Source organism: Anopheles ziemanni, chromosome 2 (assembly GCF_943734765.1).
Source record: "Anopheles ziemanni chromosome 2, idAnoZiCoDA_A2_x.2, whole genome shotgun sequence".
Lineage (NCBI taxonomy): Eukaryota > Metazoa > Arthropoda > Insecta > Diptera > Culicidae > Anopheles > Anopheles ziemanni.
The window spans coordinates 18,281,585-18,294,114 of record NC_080705.1 but is presented as its reverse complement, the minus strand read 5'-3'; the positions used below and the strand labels follow the sequence as shown (position 1 = coordinate 18,294,114).

Below are 12,530 nucleotides of genomic sequence, written 5' to 3'. Positions count from 1 at the left end.
AAATTACCAGCACAATCGCTTCCAAACATGGCATTTAACTAAAATAAATCGATACTAACAAAAGTTATGGCGCGTTTTTATTTGAAATCAGTATAATAATTAATATTATTTCCATAGGTTTCAATTCTGCCTATCTGGCAGCACTGGGTGCTGCAGAAGCAACCCTGTCATTGAAGACCTCGTTTTCGTGATTATTCGTTCGTCGCCATTTTTGTCGCGACGGGTTGCTCAGCTGCTTCGTAACGAAAATATCATACAGTGGTATTTCGGTGTCCCCATCGATTTCTAAACGGTGGAATCCGTCTAGTGTTTGGCTTTCCGGTTCAAAATTTCAACACTGTAAGCATCATCCTCCACTTTCTTGCCCGATAAATCACGCCTAAATTTCATCGGAAAACGTCATCAAGTTCACGCGATCGTAAGCAGATCACCATCATCTCATCACTGCGTACATTCCGTCAAAGGTAGAAAAAGAAAGCCACGAATTTTTTCTCACGCTAAGACGACATCCAGCGAACGTTTCCGTTCCGGTGTTCACAAGTGTCTTAACGAGACGTGCCCCGCCTTTCAGAGCATTAACGCTCTAGCCCGCGCTGCGAAAGCGCCAAGTTAAGCTCGTTTATTTCCGGTACGGCCCAGACGAAGAAGAATTTCTTCACGATTTCTTTTTGAGAGGTGACCCAACATGGCCTACTAAACGAAAAAATGAAGCCGCAACGCAACGAATGCCTGTTACCTTCCGCCGTCGCTAGCGTCAGCAGCAGCCACCGCAGCCGTCGTCGCTGCACTCCCACCGGGGCGACCCACCCCCGCACTGAAGAAGCGAAAGGCTCTTTTGGCCTCGCCGTAGAAGTTTCCGTGGTTTCGTACTTTGTAACACCGTTTGAAAGCCTCCCTCATGGAGAAGAATCGCTATACGAATCAGAATCTGTCCAAGGGGCAGGTTTCTGAGACGAAGAAAAGTCAAGGTAGGTGAACAACTATTGTTGTTGTTTTCTTCTCCAAGGTGAACATATGTTTCTTACCCTTGCTGTTATCTTGAAGTTGGTGGTTGTTTCAAATAGATTTCCTATTTCAGTAGATGTTTCCGTCAAGTGGCCTCGCCAGTCGAAACGTCGCGGCGACCAATCGGACACTGGCAACCATCGGCACGGGGCCGGTTCCGGAAAGCAAGTGCCGAATCAGGCAAACAAAACTCGTAATCAAAACAACTACAACTATGACGCCCGCCAACGTTCTCAGCGCCCACCGAAGGTACTGCCGGATGGTGACGTCGGCGAGGGTGATTCCGCCGGACTCGTTGCTGGTGGAACCGCCGGGCTAGACGACCAGGCTCGACAGAACCCGCCGACGGGATACGGCGCGCGGGGAGAATTGCATTCGGTGTTTTCACCCGGTTCGAAGAAGCAGAGTCTGAACCACCTGCTGAACTTCCACTATGCTCCGCGGGATCGCGACCAACCGGCTCGGTTTTCCCGCACCGGTAACAACGGTTACATGCGGAAGCACCTTACATCGACCAGCTACAACAAGGATCAGTTCCTGCAGGCCAACTGCCAGTTTGTGGTGCGTGCAGATGAAGACTACGGGGCACTGTTGGCCGTACCTGATCAGCTGGTCGAGTGGGGCAAGATAGAACAGATCCACGTTCTGAGCTCGGAGGAGCCACGCTGTCCGATATGCCTATATCCACCAGTGGCGGCGAAGATGACCAAGTGTGGCCATGTTTACTGCTGGCCATGCATCCTACACTATCTGGCGCTCTCGGATAAGGCATGGCGCAAGTGTCCGATCTGTTACGATGCGATCCACCTGCCGGATCTACGCCCGGCCGTTTCCAAGCCGTTCCATGCGTTCGGCAACGGAGAATACGTAACGCTGCAGCTGATGCGTCGCGAGAAGGGCACGATGACGGTGGTACCGGTGATGGAGGAGGGAGCGATCAGGAACAACTATAACTGCGAGATTCCACACTTTGACGCCATCGGAGGAAATAACATCCTCACCAAGCTGCTGATAACCGATACGGAGCAGATGCTGAACATAATGGACCGCGAACGAATGGAGCTGGAGAACCAGCTCGTAGCGGATGGTGCCGATGCACCGGAAATTGTTTTCGTCCAGCAAGCTCTCGAGCTGCTTGCGGAGAAACGCGACAAGCTGGTCTCTACCACGGTGATCGCTTTTCCCGTGGCAAAGAAAGACGATCGTGCCGCTATCGATTTACCATCACCGCCGGTGGAACACGAGAAGCATGTTGAATCCGTCGATTCGTCGGGCGAAGAGACAACTGTACCCACGTCGCCCGACTTTGTGATCGATGAGGATAGCAACTTCACCGTCGGTGACATCGACATCGTACCGACAGCGCAATGTGCCGGACAGCACTACTACTTCTACCAATCGGTTGACGGGCAGCCCCTGTTCCTGCACTCCATCAACAGCCGCATGCTTCAGGCCACTTATGGGAGCCTCGATCGGAGCCCCCGGCGTGTTACGGGTCGTGTCGTGCACAAGGATTCCTGCTCGATGGACGAGAACCTCCGACGTCGTCTGAAGTACCTCCAGCATCTGCCCGTCTGCACGCAGTTCGAAGTGGTCGAGCTGGACTTTGGTGCACAAAGTGATGGACCCGTCTCGGGTGAAGTGTTGGCACAGTTTCAGGACGAGCTGACAAGCCGTCGGCGGACGCGTCAGAAACGTGAAAGGGCGGAACAGAAACGCGAAAAGCAAATCTTTGAGTTCAACGAACGTCAGCTCGGGAAGGCGATGGCACGGTCGGCGCGTATTTCCATCAATTCGACCAAGCAGTTCCCTACGGTAAGCACCAAAAACATTATTGTGATAGTTGTATCCGATCTGACCTTAATTTGTACATTCCTTTATAACGTTTGCATTAAAAACACGAACAAACTTTCATCGACAATTGGATAAAAAAAAAACTCAAGATAAATGAAGTATTTGTTTTGGAAAAGCTACATTAGTTTAGCAATACAAGCGTTAGAAATATGTTGTTCGTTTAGTCATTCGTTAGTAAATAATTAATCGCATATAGTTTTGGCAGCAAAATAAAAATTTAAATCATTTTTTTCTTCTAGTGTGGCACAAACGAGTCGTACGAAGAACCTTCGCCTCTTGGGTCCAGTCCCGTCCCGAGCGATATTTCCAGTTCTTCCGGATCTAGCACCAACACTGGACTTCCCTCTTGGTCGAAGGTAAAATAAGAGTAGCTTATGTTCGCTTGTTTACATCATTGTACTAACCTGTGTTCCCAACCGCACAGATGGTTTCGACTCAAGCACCCACCAACAACCAACGTTGGCCAACGCTTGGAGGTGCTGCCGCAGGCCCCTCGACGGTCACTTCTGCTCAGAAAGTGGTCCAGGTTACTGGCAGTCGCATGACATCTACCGCGGGAACGTCACGTGGAGCTGCTTGGCATACGCTTGCACCAATGTCCGACGTCGATGAGGACGAGAACGATGAAGATGTGCTGGCCGCTCGGGCGCCACGCTTCAATAATAACCTTGGACGCGCGATTGAGGCCGCCCTCGAGAAGGTTTCGCTACCGCGCGCTACAGAAGGATCGGCCACCAACGGTGGTGGAGGCAAGCGTAAGAAGAATAAGAAAACACTCCTCTTCGCTTCTGGGATGAATTTAAGTTAGATCCAAAAATAACTTCGTTTTGTTTCAATGTGCGTACCGTTTTGTTCATGTAAAATTTTAGATTTAAATTTATTGTCATTTTCTTTCCAGTAAGTCTCAGTCTTTGTCCGATTATAAATCCACCGACTACGTGTAAAACCTAACATCGGGAACAAGTTTTCTAAGATTTGGTTCTTACGGTAAAACGGTAACGGATAATGAAGGTTACGTAGTTTTTAATTTTGAAACTCGGAAAGTAAGATTGTCCTCGTTTATACTTTTGCTTGAAGAAATAACGACTTGAAACACAGATTTTCTCTATAATTATATCATTACGATTGGGTTGTAGTTTACAAAAAAACTAAAAAATAAATAAAACCCTCCCGAACTTTTGGGAATAAAATTCCTAACGCCGGCAGGAGTATCTAACCAACATCGATAGAATCAAATGTGACCGAAAACATGCTTGTAAAACAACAATAAATATTATACGCAGCAGATAAGAAGAGTATTTATTATTTGAAACTGCGCCCGTCAAGCAAATGCAAGAATCGCAACGAGGTGTAAAACTTCGTCTGTTTCATTTAAAACAATGAATCGTCTGTATCATTTATTTGCTTTGTTCACATATGGGTTTACACAACTTACATCTAGTGAGTTAATCTCCACATCGATCCACCGATTGAACAAGATTTTGGCAAAAGCACACTCTCCTCAGTATCTTCATCATATCGTCATGAGAGTCGGCCGGGGGATCTGTTGCATAGTGTGCGAGTTTAGAGGGTTTCCCTCGTTGACGTGCGTTTTCGTTTCCTTAACATTATTAACATTGATAATTCACACGGTTTTCCGTTTAAGGATTGTATTTTTCATGTGAAGCATTTTCCATTTCTTTCCACTTGAACGACCACAGAGATGAGCCGAATGAATGACCATCACGAAAATCATAAACCCTAGAATCTGTCCAAAATATTCGAAATATTAAAACAAGGGAAACTTCTTTACATTGCTCAATGGTAAACTTAACCAAAATTTGCAAGAAAGATGGATTATTCATACCTTTTTTATCAATTCGTGTACAAATGTCAGAACGACCCGGCCATGGATAGCTTTGAACAACATTAAGAGTATTAACGGAAAAAATATATTTTAACTAGCAAGGAGTCCATTCATCGACAGCTTGTCCTTTTGTTGTTTCTACTTGCCAACGGCACTATTTCTAGCTGTTGCGTTACGACAGGGAATAAGTCATTATAAATAAATCTTATAAATCTATTTAATTCTCAAACACATTTAACTTGTGTGTTTTTAAAAGCTACCAAAATTCTTGAGCGGATGAAACAACCACATAGCAAAATTTCTTCAGTTACTACAAGATGGTCAAATATTGTTAATTGAATATTTTACGATTAAACTTCATCAGTTTGTAGCATGTTTGCAATAATGCCCGTCCAGGTCGTCCTAGGGTTATCGTAAGTGCGTGTGTTTATGTGTAAAGATGTACGCTTCATACGCCTACTAGAAGTTTTTACAAAACGTTTAGATTATCAAGCGAAACGATGTAAATTGCAGCTAAAAATGGATGATCTTCCTACTCTTCCTGAGGCGGTTCCTCACATTCATCCTCGATCCGATCGGCATTGGCCTCATCGTCTTCCTCCTCGGGAGCACCTTCACCTCCACCTTCTTCGTCTTCTTGTTCTTCGTCTAGCTCCTCTTCATCCGCGGTGTCTTCTTCATCGTCTTCGGTGTCGTTGTTTTGGGCGCGTTTCTTCTTTCGACTACGAGAACCATTGCCGCTTGTCCGACTACCGGCACCACCAGCCATCAGTACCGGTTTCCCGTGTTCCGCGATAAACTTTTCATACTCTTCCTTTGCCTTCGTTTCGATTGTATCCGCGTCGTAAATTTGGACGCGCAACTGCTTCGACTGCTCGATGCAACGTACCTTCACCTCCATGTACTCGTCGGAACGTTTGTCTTCCCAGCAGGAGTACTTCAATGGAAAAGCAATAAAGATGCACAATGAGTCAATAATAAATTAATATTTGTCACAAATTGAAAATTGCCTACCACCATCGAGGAAATGAACTGTGGCGAAGTGGCGTCGGCAGATTTGTCCCGGAAGTACTTCTGCAGCAGACTGGAACCGTCCCGTCTCCACAGGCACACCTTCAGATTGTCTCGGATGCCTTCCTCCAGATCGCCACGGTACGCGAACAACTTAAGGAAGCCACTTTTGTCCGGGAAGCTGCTGGCCAAATTTACGACCTTTCGCGGGATCGGTTTCAATGCCAGCTCTCCGGTACTAGCTGCAGCTTTCGAAGTGGACGGGGATGTTTTGGCAAGACTTTTTCGCCCATTGGATCGTTTTGCTCCTTTCGCACCTGATGGTCGGCCTCGTTTGCGGGCTCGCGGTGTCGATCGTTCGCCCTCTTCACTGTCCGACTGATCATCATCTCCGTCATCCTCATCGTCATCTTCATCGTCATCGTCGTCATCGTCGGAGTGATTTCCTGATTTTCTTTTTCTTCCGGCGCGTCCCTTTGCGGCGGGTTTTCTACCGCGCTTCTTGCCATTACTACTACGGCCTCCACTGCCCCGTCTGCCACCACTTACTGTGCCGGTGATAATATCACGCGTCTTCCGCTTCAAACTCTTCGGATCACCCTTTTCCGGTTTCCAGTCCTCTTCGGAGTCTTCAAAGTCGGAATCCTCATCGAAGTCGGAACCGTCCAGGGTGGTTGTTACCATTTCGGTTCTGCTGCGCATGTTAGAGGTGGTTTTTGTAGGAAAGGTGCTTGTTTCTATTAAGTGTACGCACTTTGTTTATTTCGGAGTGGGGGGTTGGAAAACACTTTGTATACGCTGTGTTGCGCCTGTTCCTGTTGGAGTATAATATTGAATGAAAATGTTGTGTACGTTTTGTCGTATGTATTCTGTTTGCTTACCACCGTTCTATGAGCGTATGCTAATTGCAGGAGACAGTCTAAATTTGGGTTTACTTATGTTTCTCTATCATTCCTACATCAGCAGCTTTTCCTGTTTTCTCTGTGTCTATCTTTACGCTTTTTTACTGTAGATACTTTTCTACGTGACACTAGTTCCAGGTTGTTTGCACTTTTCGAAATTTTATTTCCCTAAATATTGCACATCAGAACATAACCAACTAGGAAAGTTTTACACACTTTTCACACTACGTTCACTAGTTTTGGTTACATATTTTGACACACCAGCTTGGGTTGCTGTGTCCTTTAGAGTTTCATGCGGATTTCCACGAGATTATCACGCACTTCTCATCCCTAAAAAAGAACGCTTCCCGATGCACTGGAGAAAGTCTTCTTCGTCAGAGATCAAAGCTATGCTCGGCAACCTCTACCCCTCGTTTTTACCTTCCCCGGGTAAACCAACATACCGATGCATCACTCCGATGCGAACGTCAAACTACTTTCAAGAAGGTTTGACAACTGACAGCTAGCTGTGTTGATTGTTTAGTTCGATGTTGTTTTGTCTCAGTGAAGCACTCTATTGTGAATGTGCTTCTAATTCATATTCGCAGTAAGTGCGTGATTAAAACAGAAATTAAAAGGAACTGAAACCATGAGACCACGATTGTTAATCCTGTGATGTTAAACTTTTTCCACAGCATTCGGATTTGGCCGGGAAAAGGACGCGATGGATATCTGTCGCGTGTGCATGGAAGAGGTGGAGGACTATTGCTCGCTGTTTGAAACCATCGAGCTGATGAAATTCAAACATACGGCTGCAAGTTTGATCACGGAATGTTTCGGCATTACGGTCACCCAAGATGATGGCCTACCGGAGTTTGTCTGCAATCCCTGCCTACAAGCGATAGCTCAGGCGTATGTGATACGAGATAAATGTATAACATCGGATAGGAAAATGAGGAAAATTCTGTTTCCTACTTCACGAAAACTACAGCCCATCATCGAAGATACTACAGCAACGAAAAAGCAGGTAGAAAACGCTGACATGATCCCAGCAAACGCATCGGAGATCGCAATACAGACAGAGCCGGACTATTCGGAGTATCATGAAAATGAAATCAAAACTGAATTGGATCATTTCGACGATGAGTTGGATGTTATCGATGCATCTTCGATGATTGTGTATGAAGGAAATCTTACGGAATCAGAACCATACGAGCCCCCTGAGGAAGAGCTTACCGGAGAAGAAAAAAAAGACTTACAGGAGGCGAAAGCATCGTCCTACAGTGATGAATTTTTCGAGGACGGGGATACTGAACCGGCTGAGTGCGACCCAGCACCGGTGGATAATGAAACAGTGAAGATGGAGGTAGAAATTGTTGAACAACCGCCGAAGCACCTGGAAAGCCTCGTGGACAGTGACGGTGAGCCGATTTGCAGCTTTACGAAGCGTGAACCGCAAAAGAATGTTTGTGACATATGCAAACAAGAGTTTTCAAGCAAGGACAACCTCAAGTCGCACCTAATGCTACATAGCAATGAGCGCCCGTTCGGCTGCGAGATATGCGGGAGAAGATTTTCCAAAAAGGGCAACTACAAGGTACATTTAATGCGTCATTCCAACAACCGCTCCTTTCCGTGCACACAGTGCGACATGTTGTTTGTGTGCCACATAAATTTGAAAAATCACATGCGCACACATACGGGCGAGCGCCCGTACCCGTGCAAATATTGCAAGAAAACATTTATGTACCTTTCCGAGATAAAGCGCCACGAATATCAACACACCGGCGACTATCCGTTTGTATGTACTTTCTGTTCCAGAAAATTTAGCCGTTTTGGCTTGCTGAAACATCACCAGGAAGCTAAGTGTGCATTACGGACCGGGGTTCAAAAAGCTAAAAAAAATGACGATCGACATAAGGACATTAATGTTACCTACAATCTACGGCACGCAAGCGGAAGCTAAAACATGAAATTTATTCACTCATTTTATTTTATTTTTTTAAAACTTTACCTAATAAATGGATTTACTTGAATGGATTTAAATTCGTATAATACATCAATTGTGTTTTATATACAAGCCATTACAACCATGCGTGAAATTGAAAATTGCCTACCACCATCGAGGAAATGAACTGTGGCGAAGTGGCGTCGGCAGATTTGTCCCGGAAGTACTTCTGCAGCAGACTGGAACCGTCCCGTCTCCACAGGCACACCTTCAGATTGTCTCGGATGCCTTCCTCCAGATCGCCACGGTACGCGAACAACTTAAGGAAGCCACTTTTGTCCGGGAAGCTGCTGGCCAAATTTACGACCTTTCGCGGGATCGGTTTCAATGCCAGCTCTCCGGTACTAGCTGCAGCTTTCGAAGTGGACGGGGATGTTTTGGCAAGACTTTTTCGTCCATTGGATCGTTTTGCTCCTTTCGCACCTGATGGTCGGCCTCGTTTGCGGGCTCGCGGTGTCGATCGTTCGCCCTCTTCACTGTCCGACTGATCATCATCTCCGTCATCCTCATCGTCATCTTCATCGTCATCGTCGTCATCGTCGGAGTGATTTCCTGATTTTCTTTTTCTTCCGGCGCGTCCCTTTGCGGCGGGTTTTCTACCGCGCTTCTTGCCATTACTACTACGGCCTCCACTGCCCCGTCTGCCACCACTTACTGTGCCGGTGATAATATCACGCGTCTTCCGCTTCAAACTCTTCGGATCACCCTTTTCCGGTTTCCAGTCCTCTTCGGAGTCTTCAAAGTCGGAATCCTCATCGAAGTCGGAACCGTCCAGGGTGGTTGTTACCATTTCGGTTCTGCTGCGCATGTTAGAGGTGGTTTTTGTAGGAAAGGTGCTTGTTTCTATTAAGTGTACGCACTTTGTTTATTTCGGAGTGGGGGGTTGGAAAACACTTTGTATACGCTGTGTTGCGCCTGTTCCTGTTGGAGTATAATATTGAATGAAAATGTTGTGTACGTTTTGTCGTATGTATTCTGTTTGCTTACCACCGTTCTATGAGCGTATGCTAATTGCAGGAGACAGTCTAAATTTGGGTTTACTTATGTTTCTCTATCATTCCTACATCAGCAGCTTTTCCTGTTTTCTCTGTGTCTATCTTTACGCTTTTTTACTGTAGATACTTTTCTACGTGACACTAGTTCCAGGTTGTTTGCACTTTTCGAAATTTTATTTCCCTAAATATTGCACATCAGAACATAACCAACTAGGAAAGTTTTACACACTTTTCACACTACGTTCACTAGTTTTGGTTACATATTTTGACACACCAGCTTGGGTTGCTGTGTCCTTTAGAGTTTCATGCGGATTTCCACGAGATTATCACGCACTTCTCATCCCTAAAAAAGAACGCTTCCCGATGCACTGGAGAAAGTCTTCTTCGTCAGAGATCAAAGCTATGCTCGGCAACCTCTACCCCTCGTTTTTACCTTCCCCGGGTAAACCAACATACCGATGCATCACTCCGATGCGAACGTCAAACTACTTTCAAGAAGGTTTGACAACTGACAGCTAGCTGTGTTGATTGTTTAGTTCGATGTTGTTTTGTCTCAGTGAAGCACTCTATTGTGAATGTGCTTCTAATTCATATTCGCAGTAAGTGCGTGATTAAAACAGAAATTAAAAGGAACTGAAACCATGAGACCACGATTGTTAATCCTGTGATGTTAAACTTTTTCCACAGCATTCGGATTTGGCCGGGAAAAGGACGCGATGGATATCTGTCGCGTGTGCATGGAAGAGGTGGAGGACTATTGCTCGCTGTTTGAAACCATCGAGCTGATGAAATTCAAACATACGGCTGCAAGTTTGATCACGGAATGTTTCGGCATTACGGTCACCCAAGATGATGGCCTACCGGAGTTTGTCTGCAATCCCTGCCTACAAGCGATAGCTCAGGCGTACGTGATACGAGATAAATGTATAACATCGGATAGGAAAATGAGGAAAATTCTGTTTCCTACTTCACGAAAACTACAGCCCATCATCGAAGATACTACAGTAACGAAAAAGCAGGTAGAAAACGCTGACATGATCCCAGCAAACGCATCGGAGATCGCAATACAGACAGAGCCGGACTATTCGGAGTATCATGAAAATGAAATCAAAACTGAATTGGATCATTTCGACGATGAGTTGGATGTTATCGATGCATCTTCGATGATTGTGTATGAAGGAAATCTCACGGAATCAGAACCATACGAGCCTCCTGAGGAAGAGCTTACCGGAGAAGAAAAAAAAGACTTACAGGAGGCGAAAGCATCGTCCTACAGTGATGAATTTTTCGAGGACGGGGATACTGAACCGGCTGAGTGCGACCCAGCACCGGTGGATAATGAAACAGTGAAGATGGAGGTAGAAATTGTTGAACAACCGCCGAAGCACCTGGAAAGCCTCGTGGACAGTGACGGTGAGCCGATTTGCAGCTTTACGAAGCGTGAACCGCAAAAGAATGTTTGTGACATATGCAAACAAGAGTTTTCAAGCAAGGGCAACCTCAAGTCGCACCTAATGCTACATAGCAATGAGCGCCCGTTCGGCTGCGAGATATGCGGGAGAAGATTTTCCAAAAAGGGCAACTACAAGGTACATTTAATGCGTCATTCCAACAACCGCTCCTTTCCGTGCACACAGTGCGACATGTTGTTTGTGTGCCACATAAATTTGAAAAATCACATGCGCACACATACGGGCGAGCGCCCGTACGCGTGCAAATATTGCAAGAAAACATTTATGTACCTTTCCGATATAAAGCGTCACGAATATCAACACACAGGCGACTATCCGTTTGTATGTACTTTCTGTTCCAGAAAATTTAGCCGTTTTGGCTTGCTGAAACATCACCAAGAAGCTAAGTGTGCATTACGGACCGGGGTTCAAAAAGCTAAAAAAAATGACGATCGACATAAGGACATTAATTGAGGGTATTATGATCCAGTTCCGCGTTATTGCTCGAAAGTTTCCGCATATTTACTCGAATAGCAACCTGGGTATTTATACAAGTATTTCAAGGTATATAAATATATAGTTTTTAACAAGTTTCGAGCACTTTGATTTTTAATCAATTTTCAAAACGATCGAGTTATTGGTGTGTTTTATACTATGGCCAAATGGCTAAATAAATCAAAGTGACTTGTCTAAACACAACGTTGATATGAAAAGTGCATCCTGAATTATCATGTTCTTGGTAAATACCAAGATCCATAGAACCCACATATGCTTCGGACACATACGGTCTATAGAGATCCATCGACCAGGAGGTGCTTGAAACTGCTCGACGATAACGACGCGCGTCGATTCGTATCCGCGCATCGTCTCGACACGCAGGTGGCGTCGTTGTGGATCGTCGAGACGCCCAGCCATTTTGTCGCTTTTTTCAAAGTGTTGTTTACCTTTTGTATGGGCCAGCGTCGAGAAGTTTATCGTTTCCGCGCTCCCAATCATAATACCCTCAAATGTTACCTACAATCTACGGCACGCAAGCGGAAGCTAAAACATGAAATTTATTCACTCATTTTATTTTATTTTATTAAAACTTTACCTAATAAATGGATTTACTTGGATGGATTTAAATTCGTATAATACATCAATTGTGTTTTATATACAAGCCATTACAACCATTCAATCCTAATGGGAGCATAATAAAAAAAATACAATTTTCATGTACACCTCTAGTTGTAACCGCCAATCCGTCAAATGGGATTTGAATCTTTAGAATTCGTCTAGGGATCCAATCTTCGAGTCTTCCGAGTCCCAACACTAGGACTTGCCGCAGCTGCTAATCTAGTCCTGCATTCGCGCAACGAGTTAGTTTGAAACAGGCGGTCAATGCGTTCGGTTCGTTCAAAGTACAGCACTTGTTTTGTTTCGCGTATCGGAACTGGTTTGGTGATCAGTGAAAAGTTAGATTGCACATTGCTTTTGTGT

The 12,530-nt window shown here is 45.3% G+C and overlaps 3 protein-coding genes across 3 annotated transcripts; 2 read left to right on the top strand and 1 right to left on the bottom strand.

The window, feature by feature from the left end:
- The first annotated feature begins 212 nt into the window (after nucleotides 1–212).
- On the top strand, nucleotides 213–3,681 carry LOC131282802 (E3 ubiquitin-protein ligase RNF10). Its single transcript, XM_058312347.1, has 4 exons — nucleotides 213–968; nucleotides 1,082–2,820; nucleotides 3,099–3,215; nucleotides 3,284–3,681. Exons 1-4 carry the CDS (start codon nucleotides 899–901, stop codon nucleotides 3,665–3,667), a joined length of 2,310 nt encoding a protein of 769 aa, XP_058168330.1. The 5' UTR covers nucleotides 213–898; the 3' UTR covers nucleotides 3,668–3,681.
- Nucleotides 3,682–5,033: 1,352 nt separating this feature from the next.
- Nucleotides 5,034–7,027, bottom strand: LOC131289361 (nucleolin). The gene is made up of 3 exons (XM_058318600.1): nucleotides 6,598–7,027; nucleotides 5,720–6,531; nucleotides 5,034–5,642 (listed from the first exon to the last, which is right to left on the bottom strand). Exons 2-3 carry the CDS (start codon nucleotides 6,416–6,418, stop codon nucleotides 5,238–5,240), a joined length of 1,104 nt encoding a protein of 367 aa, XP_058174583.1. The 5' UTR covers nucleotides 6,419–6,531; nucleotides 6,598–7,027; the 3' UTR covers nucleotides 5,034–5,237.
- Nucleotides 7,028–7,116: 89 nt separating this feature from the next.
- On the top strand, nucleotides 7,117–11,525 carry LOC131293100 (gastrula zinc finger protein xFG20-1-like). Its single transcript, XM_058321180.1, has 4 exons — nucleotides 7,117–7,204; nucleotides 7,293–8,527; nucleotides 10,112–10,199; nucleotides 10,288–11,525. The coding sequence occupies exons 2-4, from the start codon at nucleotides 7,322–7,324 to the stop codon at nucleotides 11,523–11,525; spliced, it is 2,532 nt and encodes an 843-aa protein (XP_058177163.1). The 5' UTR covers nucleotides 7,117–7,204; nucleotides 7,293–7,321.
- Nucleotides 11,526–12,530: the final 1,005 nt, after the last annotated feature.